The sequence below is a fragment of the Homarus americanus genome, unplaced genomic scaffold (assembly GCF_018991925.1).
Source record: "Homarus americanus isolate GMGI-L3 unplaced genomic scaffold, GMGI_Hamer_2.0 scaffold51859, whole genome shotgun sequence".
Taxonomy (NCBI): Eukaryota; Metazoa; Arthropoda; class Malacostraca; order Decapoda; family Nephropidae; genus Homarus; species Homarus americanus.
In genome coordinates this window covers 9,552,749-9,570,949 of record NW_024711292.1, presented here as the reverse complement: position 1 = coordinate 9,570,949, position 18,201 = coordinate 9,552,749, and the positions used below count along the sequence as shown (strand labels likewise).

Sequence of the window (18,201 nt, the reverse complement as noted above, 5' to 3'; positions counted from 1 at the left end):
GACCTTGGCCTGGAAAGGTCATAGGTCAGGTCGATATCACAACAACAGGTCCCCGCGTAGTGTGGTCACCATTACTGAATCATACACACTACCTCCACGGCTCCTGTACTGGAGCTACATTACTGAAACTTTAAAGGAGAGGAAAAAAACAACCCTCCGCTTGCCAACGTTTTGTTTTTAGAGAGTAACCTTTGTAAAAGAAGTCACAGTGGGGCCGAGGGTGACGTTATAATTCGCGGTTGTGCTTACAGGATGGGGAAACCTATTCTAAATCATGTCAGTACATGTACAGCTTGGTGTATAATGGTACAGGTACAGTATAATTCCCGTGTGATGATTGTACCCATCATGCAAGAGTGGGAGGAAGGTGAGAAGAGGAGATATTGGGATGTCTTGAAAGGGACAGTTTAGGGGTTTCAGAGGTAAAAACTAAACTGTGTCTCAGAGAGAGAGAGAGAGAGAGAGAGAGAGAGAGAGAGAGAGAGAGAGAGAGAGAGAGAGAGAGAGAGAGATTACCGTACCGTACCAGCTTGAACCCTATAAAAGCCCCCCCCATCAAGCATTGCCTACGATTGTCATAGACTAAAGTGCTATACAATGCCATTTTATACCCTACAGGAGCCCTCAGCAGCAGCAGGTGGTTTAATTCATAAGCGTAGAACTTGTGGCAGTGAATAATTGAACAGTAAGAAGCGGAGTAAATTAAATCGGGCAGGTTCAGAGCGCATGACTTGACTCTTGTGAAAATCAATAGGGGTCGCCGTGAGGAATCTTAATTTTAACACTGAACTGCTCTGCTGGATTTGAATAAGAATATGAATGGCGGTGAATGTGCTGTGGAAATGTTGATCAGCGTAACGTGCTTTTGAGGCTGTCAGTGAATGTGTTAATATTTTGGGGTAATGTTGGTGGTCTGCTGTATACAGTGTACTATGGTGGAAAATTTTAGTGAGTGGGAGATTTTATTTATTGAAGTTGTTGGTGTAAATTTGAATCGCTGTGAACAAGATTGGTTGTACCGTGTTTGTGAAAATGTGAAAGAATGGATAGTGTTTGTGAAAATAAGGTACTTTTTACTCAACTGACGGACAATTTTGTGTCATGTGTTGATGCTTTCGTTAATTCATCGTTTCCAGATCTTTATCGTCGTAGTTATTATTATGGCCATCATCGTCATCACCATCACGTTATTTATATTTCATCATCATAATCACCCTACCCGTTATCATTATCATCATTACCATGATCATCACCACTTTGACCATCTTCATCACCATGATCATCGGCACCTCTCCACCATCATTTATCACCCGCACCATCATTTATCACCACCATCGTCATCGTCATCTTCAGCACATGTGTATCTGCCGTCACCTGCCTGTCCTCGCTACTTCTGCAGTCATCGGTCGATGGGTGAGGGGTGAGTACCCGTGTGGTGGATAATATCCACCACACGGGTGGACAGGTCCTTACTGTGTCTATTGAGGTAAACTGGACTCTTGTTATCAGTGTATATATATATATATATATATATATATATATATATATATATATATATATATATATATATACTGTATATTGTGTGTGTGTGTGTAATAGTACTAATACATGACAGCAGCAGGGATATACCATGAGAGGAGCAGCTGTAGTCAACTACGTTAGTCTGCAGGAGAGCGGGTTGGCCAGTCTGTCACTCGTGTCTGTCAAGAGTCTGTGAACGGCGGCGGCCATAGAAAAATAAAGTGAGCTAAAACATACACCGCCTCTCAGATTACAGTATACAAGACATTATAATAGGAATTACAGCTGTAGAAGTAGACTGATCACATAACCTTTTCCATCATCAAATATATTAATTCTCGATTTTGTACCTCTCTCCTCTTCCTGAAATGTATATACACATTATACTGTACGGTATTGTATTGAAATAAGAAGAGTGGTGTTGGGGAGTGTGGCGTTGTCTCCTCCCTACAAATAGTTTACTTCCTTTTAAGTTCTCTTACTTACTCCAGGATTGACAAATTCGATATTTTTAATCGTGGTATAAATCTTTTTATTAAATTATAAAATCACCAATTTAATCAGAATATTATTTTTGTTAGTATCAACCAAGATTTTCCAAGTGAATCTCGACACTGACCACATTGATAGAGACCTCATTACCCCGCCTCCCTCTACACACTTCACCTACCGACTGCGTTCTGTCGGTTTGATTGTTTTATTTATTTTTTATACAGATTACATATAAAATTGGGCTGAGTGACCTCAAGAAAGAGAAGATGATAATCACTATACAAATATTGTAAATGGAAATAGCAAGTATGATTAATTCCTTACAGGAAATAAAATAAGTTGGTTGGTCATGGGTCTCCAGGAGCTGTAATACCGCAAACTTGACCCCGTTTAAATTTATTATATGATATTTTGCTTTAACTGCAGGAAACATGTTGTTTGTAGGAGAAATATAATAAACAGACAAAATGCGTTTATTCATATATTTCCAATGTTGTCATCGTGCACGGGGATGGAGGGCGTGTGTTGGTCTCTACACTGTAGTTATATACTGTAAAAACCGCCAATATGTAAACTAGTTAAAATAATTTTCATTATATTTTATTAATTAGTTTAAAAAATAAGTTTTTATTAGAAGTTTCCATTCGTTATTTTACCCGTATAAGATATAACTTGTATTTCTTCTTAAAAATATAAGTCGGCAAAGGCAGCATTTGTAGTTAATATCTTCTACGCTTCTCACTACAATGTTTTATGCCACCGGGGAGATTGGTGAACAGAACAGCCTGAGAACGTTTAGTGGAGGGCTACTGGCGTCATCACCAGAGACATGATGATGGTTCCATGATTGATTGATTGATTGTTGAAAAAAATATTTATTTTGTTTTCTTGAGAGAAATGAGTTCTTGAAATAAAGATCTGTAGCACCACCAGTCCAAGTCTTATAGTCTATGTTTTATGCAGCGTAATCCAGTAGGGGTGTTGGTGAGCCCCTTACACGAGTGCTGGGCGGTGTCAACCGATGTGCAAAATCAGAGGTTTTACACATTAACCATCATACCTGTCTTCCTCGCCTGTGACAACTTTGTTACTGTTGTTGGTCATGGTCATTCTCCCCACCGCACACGCGAACAAGACGAGCGCTGATTGGTCCTTTTCAACTATGACGTTTGCTTGTGGCCTTCACACTACTACTAACATTTCCCCTCCTGGCACTCCACGCACTAACCATACTTTAACTAAACCTAACCTAATCTAACTTAACCCTACCTGACTTAGTCTTAAACTAACCTAATCCAGCCTAACCTCGTCTAACCCCAGTGTAACCAGACTACAAACGCAATTCTAAATACTATAAACCGTAATTAACCCCAGAATCATCACCATTTATAATCAGTTAATCCAGTGAAAATATTTATTCCGAAAACTGTTGAAAATATCTCCGAAAATTTTTTATTGAATTTCTTGAAATTTTAAATTACTGGCACGATGATCACCTTGAGCTAAAGATGTGGCTATATTAATACTGTAGTCGTATTAATTCACCTTGTAACGTGGATGGCAGGAAGTTGACGCCTGGCGTTACCCGGGTGACCAGTTCATCTCCCAGGCTGTGTGGGTAGTGTGTACTGACAGCCTGCTGTGTTCCGGGTGTACGGTGTGCACTGGCCACATGTGCACTGTCTGCTTCTGGTGTACCAACCCAAGTGTTGTGGTTAAATGAATTTTGGAACCTTGTAACGCCTGCCTCTGCTCATAGAGACTGGCTGTACACCGTGGAAACATCGTATGCACTGTTGTGTGCTGGCTTCTGGCTCTATGGACCTGTTGTGTACTGGCTTTAGGTTCTATAGACATGTTGTGTACTGGCTTCTGGCTCTATGGACCTATTGTGTACTGGCTTCTGGCTCTATGGACCTATTGTGTACTGGCTTCTGGCTCTATGGACCTGTTGTGTACTGGCTTCAGGTTCTATAGACCTGTTGTGTACTGGCTTCTGGCTCTATGGACCTGTTGTACTTGCTTCGCTCTATGGACCTGTTGTGTACTGGCTTTTTGGCTCTATGGACCTGTTGTGTACTGGCTTCTGGTTCTATGGACCTGTTGTGTACTTGCTTCTGGCTCTATGGACCTGTTGTGTACTTGCTTCTGGCTCTATGGACCTGTTGTGTACTGCCTTCTGTTCTATGGACCTGTTGTACTGCTTTCTGGCTCTATGGACCTGTTGTGTACTGGCTTCTGGTTCTATAGACCTGTTGTGTACTTGCTTCTGGCCTATGGACCTGTTGTGTACTTGCTTCTGGTTCTATGGACCTGTTGTGTACTGGTTGGCCTCTATGGACCTGTTGTGGCTTGCTTCAGGTTCTATGGACCTGTTGTGTACTTGCTTCTGGCTCTATGGACCTGTTGTGTACTTGCTTCAGGTTCTATGGACCTGTTGTGTACTGGCTTCTGGCTCTATGGTGTTGTGTACTTGCTTCGGTTCTGGACCTGTTGTGTACTTGCTTCTGGCTCTATGGACCTGTTGTACTTGCTTCAGCTCTATGGACCTGTTGTGTACTGGCTTCTGGCTCTATGGACCTGTTGTGTACTTCTTCTGGTTCTATGGACCTGTTGTGTACTTGCTTCTGGTTCTATGGACCTGTTGTGTACTGGCTTTTGGCTCTATGGACCTGTTGTGTACTGGCTTGGTTCCTATGGACCTGTTGTGTACTGGCTTCTGGCTCTATGGACCTGTTGTGTACTAGCTTGGCTCTATGGACCTGTTGTGTACTGGCTTCTGGATCTATGGACCTGTTGTGCACTTGTTTTGGCTCTATGGACCTGTTGTGTACTGGCTTCTGGATCTATGGACCTGTTGTGTACTGGCTTCTGGTTCTATGGACCTGTTGTGTACTGGCTTCTGGATCTATGGACCTGTTGTGTACTGGCTTCTGGATCTATGGACCTGTTGTGTACTGGCTTCTGGCTCTATGAAGCTGTTGTGTACTGGCTTCATGCACTGTTAACCTGTTGTGCACTGGAGGCGGCGCGACTGGACATTCCTGAGGTGGTCGGCATGGCAACGCTCATTGATTGGTGGTGGCAGTGCCGAGGCCCACCCACCTCCGCCAGTGCCGCCTGTGGGAGGAGGGACTCAGTGCCACCAGCAGGAGGGAGTCAGTGCCGGGCCTGCCTCACCCAGGAGGCACCACGCCTGCCTACACCACCAACCATGGACCCTGGCACTCCCTCCCTTCCCTCCTGCAACGCCACCACAACACCAGGTACGACCCCCTAGTGCCTCCTGTTGCACCACAACACCAGGTATCGTCTCCTAGTGCCTCCTACACCACAACGCGAAGTGCTACCCCTAGTGCCTTCTGCTGCACCACACTAGGGTTCTCTGCTACACCACACTAGCAGGTACGAACCCTCTTAGTGTTCCCTGCTACATCACACACCGACTTTACCCCCATCCACCTTTTATGCCACAACTCCAAGTTACGACTACTTTACCACAACACCAGGTACGACAACTTTACCACAACATCAGGTATTACTGTACCACAACACCAGGTACGACTCTACTGTACCACAACACCAGGTACGACTACTTTACCACAACATCAGGTGCGACTACTTTACAACAACACCAGGTTCGACTACTTAACCACAACACCAGGTACGACTACTTTGCCATAACATCAGGTAGGACTTTACTGTACCACAACACCAGGTGCCACTACTTTACCACAACACCAGGTGCCACTACTTTACCACAACATCAGGTACAACTCTACTGTGCCACAATACCAAGTATGACTCTGCTGTACCACAGTATAAGGTATGACTACTATACCACAATACTAGATACGACTCTGTTGTACCACTCACCAGGTACGACTGTCTTACCGACCCTTAACAGCATTCAGCAAGTGTAGCCCTTCTAAGGTGAGGAGCAGAGTCACCGTCAGTGCCCCAAGATTCTCCACCCTGGCACCAGTGTTTGGAAGGAAGGCGTCCTGTAACTCCCGAGTATGACCCTACTCGTTCTCAGTGTTATTATCAGTGTGAACAAACGTAACAAAGAGTCAAAATGGCGTCTCGTACATACTCAGTGTGACCCAGTGTAACTCAGTGTTATCCAGTGTAACAGCGTCATTAATTGCAGAAGTGTCCTCAACATCTTATTAATGGACACAGGCAAACAGAAACAGTGTTTTGTTGACAATACGGGTAGTGTTGTGGTGATGGGTAATAGTGCGAGTGGGTGGCTGGTTGTACGGTGTTGGGAAGATGATGTAATGATGGACACTTACCCGTCAGAATCAATAAGTCTTTAAGGCCCAGAGCGTATTGTTGTGATGGTGGTGAGTAGTAGAGGGAGGGGAGTGGGACAATTGATGGTGGGGAAGAAGAGAAGCCGCCTGCGACCCAGTGCCCGAGTGACTTGCTGCAGCCTACTAACGAGTCCTACTGGTACCTCACTTCAGGTGCTGGTCTGGCCTGCTTATACCTGGCGTTAATATCAGGCTTCCTCCTACCCCCACATCTTCGTTGGCTATAGTCTCTACAACTAAGAAGTTTGGGTCTACTGATTACTGCCGGCAGGCAAGCAAGCCATCATCACCAGCACAGCTTGGTGATTCAGTCATTGAAGAAACATGTCTCTAGCAGTAGCCTGGTCCTTTCCCTGTCGGCGCCTCTCTGGATCCACTGTTACTGACTGCCACCACCATCTTGTAACAAGGACTCCACTGCCACCTCCGGCGGCTCTCCACCATCCATTAATGCTTGTACTGTGGATTATCTCCACCAGCAAAAGGCAGTACCTAATCACGATCAGCTACCTAGTATAGTTCAGTTCCATGATGAGATTTTTATACCTGCCAGTTACGTTCAGCTTTGTAATGTAGAAGTCTTATAAGTTACGTCTAGCTCCGTGTGAAAGTAACTGCTATGAGCCACAACCACGTTCAGGATCATAATAGAACGTGGCCTACAGCTTGAATCATACACCAGTGAGAAATAATACAACTATGCATTTCTCCGCCTCATCTTCGGCTACAGTGTTACTCCACACATTATTCATACTTGCTAAGGGCAGTATGGTACATCAGGCAGCAACTACAAGATTGTGAAGAGTGCACTTAGTTGTATTCAGGGAGAAATGTTGTATCTCCTTGATTATTTCGTTGATGTGTGATGAGGTAACTTCATTCTATCGTGCCAAATACACCTTACAATCTGCAGTAACATACGAACACCCTCGTGCGTTTCAAAGCCAATCTCTATAATACTGTACCTTGGTAATATAGTCCTCAAACGCGAACAAAATACTAAACTCCTCGGAGTTATTGTTGATGAGAAACTTAACTGGAGAAACCACATACAAGCCATTCACAGTAAAATCAATAAACAGTGCGGCATCATGTATCACACTCGACAGTCACTCACTCTCACAGCAATGAAAGAAATCTATCATGATCTTGTTTACCAACACCTGATACACTGTCACACTGAGGGGGCCTCTGGCTCTTCAAAAACAAAATCTCTGGTTACTGCACAAAAGAGACAGATGACAATGACCCACTTGAAAACAAACAAATCCACACAAACGAAAATTATTCTATTTTGAAATGTTTAAAATTCGAAGATATTAACACTCTGGTTTAGCAAACCTCATAACCATCACACTTGCTTGACAATAATTATTTCCAGTTCCGAATAATCAGAGATACAACTTAAGGCCCAGAGCTACTAAGACCAACCCCCCATGCCTTCCAGTCCCAGACCTCCATAAAATATCATGGTAAGGTGTGGAACAACTTTTACCCCACACATCCGACAAAGACGACGCTTCTTTCCTTTAAATCATCTCTTAAAAATATCTATTGTCGAAGTATTAATGTTTCTTGTAACACTTACTATATTTACAGTACCTACTTTTATTGTACCATCAAACCGTTTTATCGGAAATTATCATGTAAATAAATAAGTATTATTGTTAGTAAACATAATTGCCAACTAGACATAATCCTGACAGCTCTGTCCTCTTGTTCAACCTTATTACTGTACAACCCATGTTGTACTGCTCCCCCATTATACTTTTTTTTCAATTCCACTGTAATATATATATATATATATATATATATATATATATATATATATATATATATGTGATGTTTTAATATTTTTAACTGAATTATGTTCTCTTCCTTTCAGGTGAGTGACGAGAAGAAAAGCTTGACCGTGTCCCCCTGGCCGCTGATCCCTGGATGTTCTCAGGTGATGTAGGTGTGTGTTAGTGGTGGTGCTGTTGAGCAAGTGGTGTGTGGGTGTTAGTGGTGTTGAGTGTATGTGTGGGTGTTAGTGGTGTTGAGTGTATGTGTGGGTGTTAGTGTGTTGGAGTGGGTATGTGGGTTTAGTGGTGTTGAGTGTATGTGTGGTGTTATGGTGTTGAGTGTATGTGTGGGTGTTAGGTGTTGGAGTGTATGTGGGTGTTAGTGGTGTTGAGCATGTGGGTGTTAGTGGTGTTGGAGTGGTGTTAGTGGTGTTGAGGTAGGTGTGTGTTAGGGGGTTATGTGTGTGGGTTAGGGTGTTGAGTGTATGTGGGGTGTTAGTGGTGTTGAATGTATGTGGGTGTTAGTGGTGTTGGAGGTATGGGGGTTAGTGTGAATGTATGTGGGTGTTAGTGGTGTTGAGTGTTGGTGGGTGAATGTATGTGGGTGTTAGTGGTGTTGAGGTATGTGGGTGTTAGTGGTGTTGGAGTGTGTGGGTGTTAGTGGTGTTGAGTGTAGGTGTTAGTGGTGTTGAGTGTATGTGTGGGTGTTAGTGGTGTTGAGTGAGGTGTTAGTGGTGTTGAGTGTATGTGTGGGTGTTAGTGGTGTTGAGTGTAGGTGTTAGTGGTGTTGAGGTGTGTGTTAGTGGTGTTGAGGTTTGTGGGTGTTAGTGTGTTGAGTGTATGGGTGTTAGTGGTGTTGAGTGTATGTGTGTGGGTGTTAGTGGTGTTGGAGGTATGTGGGTGTTAGTGGTGTTGAGGTATGTGTGGGTGTTAGTGGTTGAGTGTATGTGTGTGTGGGTGTTAGTGGTGTTGAGTGTAGGTGTTAGGTGTGTTGGGGTGTTAGTGGTGTTGAGTGTTTGTGTGGGTGTTAGTGGTGTTGAGTGTATGTGTGGGTGTTAGTGGTGTTGAGTGTACGTGTGGGTGTTGGTGGTGTTGAGTGGACATACAATAGTCTGTGAATTTAGCGTAATCTCACTTCTTCTCTCATAAGTACGTGTTATCTTTGCCCGTCTTAATATATGCAAGTTTAAGCCAAAGGAGTTCTTCCATTCTTCCTTCCTGCTTCTTCACCTCTTATGGCACTTATTCGCACTATCATCATCATCATCTCTTTTGGCCTATTTCTGCCGCATGACACCAACGTTATTTTAATTTCCTCTGTGCCTTATCCTTAACTCCTCCTAAGCTGTGTATTTGATGTCGTTTTATCGTGTCTGTTGATGTCACGTTTGTCTCATTGCTGGGTTCTGGTGTGGGTAGATGATAAGGTTGACGTGAACATTGTGTGAGGGAGGAACAGAAAAGAGGGATAGGGTGTGAGGGATGCTGCATTAGGAACGAAGAAACAGGGAAGGGAGGAAGGAGATGCGATGGGGATGGAGGAATACAGGGGGAAGGGAGGGGTGTGAACCGGCTGGTTACAGAGAAAGGGGTGAGGAGGGAGAGGTTACGCGGTTATGGGTAGATAGGTAAGGAGGGGTGGTGAGGAGTGAGCCGTAAATCAAACGACACAACAACAAAAAAAGACGCCTCCGGAAGGTATTTTTATCTTGGTAATCGCGTCAACACACTAGTTCTGCTGTTTTATTTTGGTTCCACCCTCCTCCGTTGTGAGGGTGAGTAGGAGTTAGTCTCTGTTGAAGGAGGTGAACTGTCTGGTGATGGTGAGTGGGAGCTCTTGAAGGAGAGGAGGAAGTCAGTGAGAAGGGAATATAGATTATGTTAATACTGTAATATCAGAGTTTCAAGGTTATGAGAGGTCGGTAATGTGCTGCTCCCCGGTGGGTGGGAGCATCCCTTGGGTCGCCTTACCTTAGTTTACTCATTGATAGGTTTCCTCTTTGACCCTTCCAACAGATTTGTGTTGGAAGACTTCTTAGTTTTGCACCAGACACCTGATTATATGCGAGCACTTAAACCTGTAGGACTGTTATATTTGCCGCAACGTGTCGACAATGACGGCCGTAACACCCGGACTCCCAAATTACTACTCGTAAATATGGGCTTTTAATGTGTCGAGCACTCATCAGGAAAGCAACTCATGTTCTTTTACTTATCTTCATCCTTTGGAAGAGAAGAAAAGCACATGCCAAGATGTTTTTTACGAGTTTCCATAATTTACTGTCACACAAAAGTGTTATTACTAGGCTTCTTTACATCTGGGGATGTACCAACCACTGTCCTCCTCACAGAATTGGCTGACCAGACTCTCATAAATCTTTGAGAATATAAGGATGGTGCGTCAGAGGGAGCAGGAACACAAAGAAGTGATTATTATTATTATTATTATTATTATTATTATTATTATTATTATTTATTATTAATTATAATTATTATTATTATTATTATTATTATTATTATTATTATGATTGATTGATTGATTGATTGATTATTATTATTATTATTATTATTATTATTATTATTATTATTATTAATTAATTATAATTATTATTATTATTATTATTATTATTATTATTATTATTATTATTATTTATTCATTATTATTATTATTATTATTATTATTATTATTATTATTGATTGATTGATTGATTGATTGATTGATTGATTGGTTGATTGAATTTTATTATTATTATTATTATTATTATTATTATTATTATTATTATTTTTATTTTATTTTTATTTTAATACTAATAGTCTACCGTCTCGAATGTCACAACACATGTTACGTTTGTGTTGGGATGTTGTTCTCAGCTCTCTTTTTTTTCCTCCTTCAGATGGCACTATATTTTTATCCCCATTAAAATGACTTGACAAGGAAAACTTGATTTGTTGGACGTGTAGTTTTTATATACTGTTCCATTTCGTTTTTTTTTTCTGCTTCTCAAATCGTTGTTTTGTTTTAGACCTTGCCAGCGGTTTCAGATATTTAATTAAAGTTGAAAAAAAATGGCGATATGTGTGTTGGGTACTTCAGAAGGTGAAACACGCTACAATCTGTAAGTCAATAGTTTATATCTTTTCCTACCGCTATAATCATAATAACCATAATTTTCCCCTGATATGATGAAGTGTGTGTGTGTGTGTGTGTGTGTGTGTGTGTGTGTGTGTGTGTGTGTGTAGCAACACGCAGCAACAAAATTAGAGAGATTCACTTGTTAAATCATAAAGCAAGAAGCCAACCTTATGAACTCACACTGTGTTATTGCGCCTTGGCTACTACCTCATATAGCAACATGCAAGATCAGCAAAAATATAAATAAATGGGGGTGATATGAGAAGACGACGTGTTTACGGGTAAAAAGCATCAACTCCCGCTATAACCAACAAGCAATCCCATTTTGTTATCCCTCAGCGTCAGGTGGCATGACTACGTTCTCACGCCACCTGGTAAAAGTGAATGCACACCGCTCACGTGTCGCCATCAGATGAGCCAGACAGATCAAAGAGTTGACAGGACTCAGCTCTCTCCCGGGAGAACTATGAAATTGGGGCGGCTCTGACAAGGCCCACATACAACACTATATAAGTATCGGTAAGAGGCACTGTGTTGGGAGAGTCGGGGTGGTGTAGGGAGGGAGGTGAGGGTGGTGTGGGTTTAGGGGTAGTGTGGGTTTAGGAGAGGGAGACAGTGAATGGGGGAAAATGTATTGTCATGTGCGTTACGTAGAATGGGTTGGGTAAGTAAGGGAAGTAATATAAGTGTGGCTAGGAGAGAGAGAGAGAGAGAGAGTTGCTGGGATATGTGAGGGGAAATAAGGTGAAATTCGAGGGTGGTGGTGTGGGTGTAAAGTGAGAGTGTGAGGAAGAAGGGGGTGAAGGGGAGAGGTTGGGGTGGAGCACGTGCTATATTGAGTATATCACCCCCACTAGGCAACACGTGCACTGCCTCTGCCAACACTATTTTTTGCCACGACGCCAGCAGGGGAATTTGTATTAGTTTTCTAGGATAATGGCAACAGGGAGAGGCAGCTGAGTGTGTGGCCACCCCCTTGTTTTCCCCACCCTGTGTGTCAGTACTAGTCTCCCTCCTCCCTGTGTGGTACTAGTCTCCCTCCTCTGTGTGTCAGTACTAGTCTCCTCCTCCCTGTGTGTCAGTACTAGTCTCCCTCCTCCTGTGTGTCAGTACTAGTCTCCCCCTCCCTGTGTGTCAGTACTAGTCTCCTCCCTCGTGTCAGTACTAGTCTCCCTCCTCCCTGTGTGTCAGTACTAGTCTCCCCTCCTGTGTGTCAGTACTAGTCCCTCCTCCTGTGTGCACAAGTCTCCCTCCTCCCCTGTGTGCTGCAAGCCCCCTCCTGTGTGTCAGTACTATCCCTCCCCCCTGTGTGTCAGTACTAGTCCTCTCCTCCCTGTGCAGTACTAGTCTCCCTCCGCTGGCATTAGTCCTCCTCCCTGTGTGTCAGTACAAGTCTCCCTCCTCCTGTGTGTCAGTACTAGTCCCTCCCCTGTGTGTCAGTACTAGTCTCCCTCCCTCCCTGTGTGTCAGTACTAGTCTCCTCCTCCCTGTGTGTCAGTACTAGTCTCCCTCCTCCCTGTGTCAGTACTAGTCTTCCTCCTCCCTGTGTGTCAGTACTAGTCTCCTCCTTCCTGTGTGTGTCAGTATTAGTCTCCCTCCTCCCTGTGTGTACTATTCTCCCTCCTCCTCGTGTGTCAGCACAAGTCTCCCTCCTCCTGTACTATTTTCCCTCCTCCCCGTGTACTAGTCTCCCTCCTCCTGTGTGTACTATTTTCCCTCCTCCCCGTGTGACTAGTCTCCCTCCTCCCTGTGTGTCAGTACAAGTCTCCCTCCCTCCTGTGTGACTATTCTCCCTCCTCCTGTGTGTCAGTACTAGTCTCCCTCCCTGTGTGGTCGGCTAGTCTCCCTCCCTGTGTGTCAGTACTAGTCCTCTGTGTGTCAGTATTAGTCTCCTCCTCCTGTGTGTCAGTATTAGTCTTCCTCCTCCTGTGTGTATTTCTCCCTCCTCCTGTGTATCAGTACTAGTCCTCCCTCTGTGTGTCAGTATTAGTCTCCTCCTCCCTCTGTGTCAGTAGTCTCCCTCCTCCCTGTGTGTACTATTCTCCCTCCTCCCCTGTGTGTCAGTACTAGTCACCCTCCCCCTGTGTGTCAGTACTAGTACACCCTCCTCTCTGTGTCAGTACTAGTCCTCCTCCTATGTGTCAGTACTAGTCACCCTCCTCCTGTGTGTCAGTACTAGTCACCCCTCCTCCTGTGTGTCAGTACTAGTCCTCCCTCCTGTGTGTCAGTACTAGTCACCCTCCTCCCTGTGTGTCAGTCCTAGTCCTCCCTGTGTGTCAGTACTAGTCCTCCTGTGTGTCAGTACTAGTCTTCCTCCTCCCTGTGTGTCAGTACTAGTCCCTCCTCCCTGTGTGTCAGTACTAGTCACCCTCCTCCTGTGTGTCAGTACTAGTCACCCTCCTCCCTGTGTGTCAGTACTAGTCACCCTCCCTGTGTCAGTACTAGTCCTCCTGTGTGTCAGTACTAGTCCTCCCCCCTGTGTGTCAGTACTAGTCTCCTCCCCTGTGTGTCAGTACTAGTCCTCCTCCCTGTGTGTCAGTACTAGTCCCTCCTCCTGTGTGTCAGTACTAGTCACCCTCCTCCTGTGTGTCAGTACTAGTCACCCCTCCTCCTTGTGTGTCAGTACTAGTCACCCCTCCCTGTGTCAGTAGTCACCCTCCTCCCTCTGTGTGTACTAGTCCTCCTCCTGTGTCAGTATTAGTCCTCCCCCTGTGTGTCAGTACTAGTCTCCCTCCCCCTGTGTGTCAGTACTAGTCCTCCTCCTGTGTGTCAGTACTAGTCACCCTCCTCCTGTGTGTCATACTAGTCCTCCTCCTGTGTGTCAGTACTAGTCCCCCCCTGTGTGTCAGTACTAGTCTCCTCCCCCTGTGTGTCATGCCATCCTCCCTGTGTGTCAGTACTTGTCTTCCTCCTCCCTGTTGTCAGTACTAGTCTTGCTTCTTCCTGTGTGTCAGTACTAGTCGTCGTCCTCCTCCCTGTGTGTCAGTACTATTCTTCCTCCCTGTGTGTCAGTACTACTCTTCCTCCCTGCAGTACTAGTCTTCCTCCTCCCTGTGTGTCAGTACTAGTCTTCCTCCTCCTGTGTGTCAGTACTGGTCTTCCTCCCTGTGTGTCAGTACTGGTCTTCCTCCTCCTGTGTGTCAATACTGGTCTTCCTCCTCCTGTGTCAGTACTGGTCTTCCTCCTCCCTGTGTGTCAGTACTAGTCGTCGTCCTCTGTTATGACAGTACTAGTTTTCCTATCAGTACTAGTCTTCCTCCTCCTGTGTGTCAGTACTGTCCTCCTGTGTGACAGTATTAGTTTTTCCTCCTTGTGTGTCAGTACTTGTCTTCCTCCTCCTGTGTGTCAGTACTAGTCTTCGTCCTCCCTGTGTGTCAATACTGGTCTTCCTCCTCCCTGTGTCAGTACTAGTCGTCGTCCTCCCTGTTATGACAGTACTAGTTTTCCTATCAGTACTAGTCTTCCTCCTCCCTGTGTGTCAGTACTAGTCATCGTCCTCCTGTGTGACAGTATTAGTTTTCTCCTGTGTGTCAGTACTTGTCTTCCCCCTCCCTGTGTGTCAGTACTGGTCTTCCTCCCCCCTGTGTTCAGTACTAGTCGTCGTCCTCCCTGTTATGACAGTACTAGTTTTCCCATCAGTACTAGTCTTCCTCCTCCCTGTGTGTCAGTACTGGTCTTCCTCCTGTGTGTCAGTACTGGTCTTCCTCCTCCTGTGTGTCAGTACTGGTCTTCCTCCTCCTGTGTGTCAGTACTAGTCGTCGTCCTCCCTGTTATGACAGTACTAGTTTTCCATCAGTACTAGTCTTCCTCCCTCCTGTGTGTCAGTACTAGTCATCGTCCTCCCTTTGTGACAGTATTAGTTTTCCTCCTTGTGTGTCAGTACTTGTCTTCCTCCTCCCTGTGTGTCAGTACTTGTCTTCCTCTTCCCTGTGTGTCAGTACTAGTCATCGTCCTCCTGTGTGACAGTATTAGTTTTCCTCCTTGTGTGTCAGTACTTCTCCTCCTCCCTGTGTGTCAGTACTAGTCTTCCTCCTCCTGTGTGTCAGTACTAGTCATCGTCCTCCTGTGTGACAGTATTAGTTTTCCTCCCTTGTGTGTCAGTACTTGTCTTCCTCCTCCTTGTGTGTCATACTTGTCTTCCTCTTCCTCTGTGTGTCAGTACTAGTCGTCGTCCTCCCTGTGTGACAGTATTAGTTTTCCTCCTTGTGTGTCAGTACTTGTCTCTCCTCCTCCTGTGTGTCAGTACTAGTCTTCCTCCTCCCTGTGTGTCATACTAGTCGTCGTCCTCCCTGTGTGACAGTATTGTTTCTTTTGTGTGCAGTACTTGTCTTCCTCCTCCCTGTGTGTCAGTACTGGTCTTCCTCCTCCTGTGTGTCAGTACTAGCTGTCCCCTGTGTGACAGTATTAGTTTTCTCTCCTTGTGTCAGTACTGGTCTTCCTCCCTGTGTGTCAGTACTAGTCGTCGTCCTCCTGTGTGACAGTATTAGTTCTCCTTGTGTGTCAGTACTGGTCTTCCTCCTCCCTGTGTGTCAGTACTAGTCGTCGTCCTCCCGTGTGACAGTATTAGTTTTCCTCCTTGTGTGTCAGTACTTGTCTTCCTCCTCCTTGTGTGTCAGTACTGGTCTTCCTCCTCCCTGTGTGTCAGTACTAGTCGTCGTCCTCCCTGTGTGACAGTATTAGTTTTCCTCCTTGTGTGTCAGTACTTGTCTTCTCCTCCCTGTGTGACTAGTCTTCCTCCTCCGGTCAGTACTAGTCGTCGTCTCCCTGTGTGACAGTATTAGTTTTCCTCCTTGTGTGTCAGTACTGGTCTTCCTCCTCCCTGTGTGTCAGTACTAGTCGCGTCCTCCCTGTGTGACGTATTAGTTTCCTCCTTGTGTTTACTTGTCTTCCTCCTCCCTGTGTGTCAGGCATGTCTCCCTCCTTGTGTGTCAGTACTTGTCTCTTCCTGTGGTCAGTACTACGTCGTCCTCCCTGTGTGCATAGTTTTCCTCCTTGGTCAGTACTGGTCTTCTCTTCCCTGTGTGTCAGTACTAGTCGTCGTCCTCCCTGTGTGACAGTATTTGTTTTCTCCTTGTGTGTCAGTACTGGTCTTCCTCCTCCCTGTGTGTCAGTACTAGTCGTCGTCCTCCCTGTGTGTCAGTACTAGTCGTCGTCCTCCCTGTGTGACAGTATTTATTTTTCCTCCTTGTGTGTCAGTACTTGTCTTCCTCCTCCCTGTGTGTCAGTACTAGTCTTCCGCCTCCCGTGGTCAGTACTAGTCGTCGTCCTCCCTATGTGACAGTATTAGTTTTCCTCCTTGTGTGTCAGTACTTGTCTTCCTCCTCCTGTGTGTCAGTACTAGTCTTCCTCCTCCCGTGTGTCAGTACTAGTCGTCGTCCTCCCTGTGTGACAGTATTAGTTTTTCTCCCTGTGTGTCAGTACTGGTCTTCCTCCTCCCTGTGTGTCAGTACTAGTCGTCGTCCCTCCTGTGACAGTATTAGTTTTTCCTCCTTGTGTTTCAGTACTTGTCTTCCTCCTCCTGTGTGTCAGTACTGGTCTTCCTTCCCTGTGTCAGTACTAGTCGTCGTCCTCCTGTGTGACAGTATTAGTTTCCTCCCTTGTGTCAGTACTTGTCTTCCTCCTCTCTGTGTGTCAGTACTTGTCTTCCTCCTCCTGTGTGTCTGTACTAGTCTTCCTCCTCCCTGTGTCAGTACTAGTCGTCGTCCTCCCGTGTGACAGTGTTAGTTTTCCTCCTTGTGTGTCAGTACTTGTCTTCCTCCTCCCGTGTGTCAGTACTAGTCGTCGTCCTCCTGTGTGACAGTATTAGTTTCCTCCCTTGTGTGTCAGTACTTGCCTCCTCTCTGTGTGTCAGTACTTGTCTTCCTCCTCCTTGTGTGTCAGTACTTGTCTTCCTCTTCCCTGTGTGTCAGTACTAGTCGTCGTCCTCCCTGTGTGACAGTATTAGTTTCCTCCTTGTGTGTCAGTACTTGTCTTCCTCCTCCCTGTGTGTCAGTACTAGTCGTCGTCCTCCCTGTGTGACAGTATTAGTTTTTTCTCCCCGTGTGTCAGTACTTGTCTTCCTCCTGTGTCAGTACTAGTCTTCCTCCTCCTGTGTGTCAGTACTAGTCGTCGTCCCTCCTGTGTGACAGTATTATTTTCTCCTTGTGTGTCAGTACTGGTCTTCCTCCTCCTGTGTGTCAGTACTAGTCGTCGTCCTCCCTGTGTGACAGTATTAGTTTCTTGTGTGTCACTTGTCTTCCTCCTCCCTGTGTGTCAGTACTAGTCTTCCTCCTCCCTGTGTGTCAGTACTAGTCGTCGTCCTCCCTGTGTGACAGTATTAGTTTCTCCCTTGTGTCAATACTTGTCTTCCTCCTCCCTCCTGTGTGTCAGTACTAGTCTCTCCTCCCTGTGTGTCAGTACTAGTCTTCCTCCTCCTGTGTGTCAGTACTAGGTCGTCCTCCCTGTGTGACAGTATTAGTTTTCCTCCTTGTGTGTCAGTACTGGTCTCTTCCCTGTGGCAGTACTAGTCGTCGTCCTCCTGTGTGACAGTATTAGTTTCCTCCTTGTGTGTCAGTACTTGTCTTCCTCCTCTCTGTGTGTCAGTACTTGTCTTCCTCCTCCTTTGTGTCAGTACTTGTCTTCTCCCCTGTGTGTCAGTACTAGTCGTCGTCCTCCTGTGTGACAGTATTAGTTTTCCTCCTTGTGTGTCAGTACTGGTCTTCCTCCTCCCTGTGTGTCAGTACTAGTCGTCGTCCTCCCTGTGTGACAGTATTAGTTTCCTCCTTGTGTGTCAGTACTTGTCTCTCCTCCTGTGTGCTGTACTTGCTCTCCTCCTCCTTGTGTGTCAGTACTTGTCTTCTCCTTCCTGTGTGTCAGTACTAGTCGTCGTCCTCCCTGTGTGACAGTATTATTTCCTCCTTGTGTGTCAGTACTTGTCTTCTCCTCTGTGTGTCAGTACTTGTCTTCCTCC

At 45.3% G+C, this 18,201-nt stretch overlaps 1 protein-coding gene across 1 annotated transcript in view; it reads left to right on the top strand.

Moving 5' to 3' along the window:
- Positions 1-4,831: 4,831 nt before the first annotated feature.
- The window catches only part of LOC121877973, a 58,672-nt gene continuing 45,302 nt past the window's right edge, over positions 4,832-18,201 (top strand). Inside the window, exon 1 of the mRNA XM_042383964.1 lies at positions 4,832-5,279. Coding sequence (XP_042239898.1) covers positions 4,862-5,279 — 418 coding nt within the window. The 5' untranslated portion in view covers positions 4,832-4,861. The remainder of the gene's footprint in view (positions 5,280-18,201) is intronic.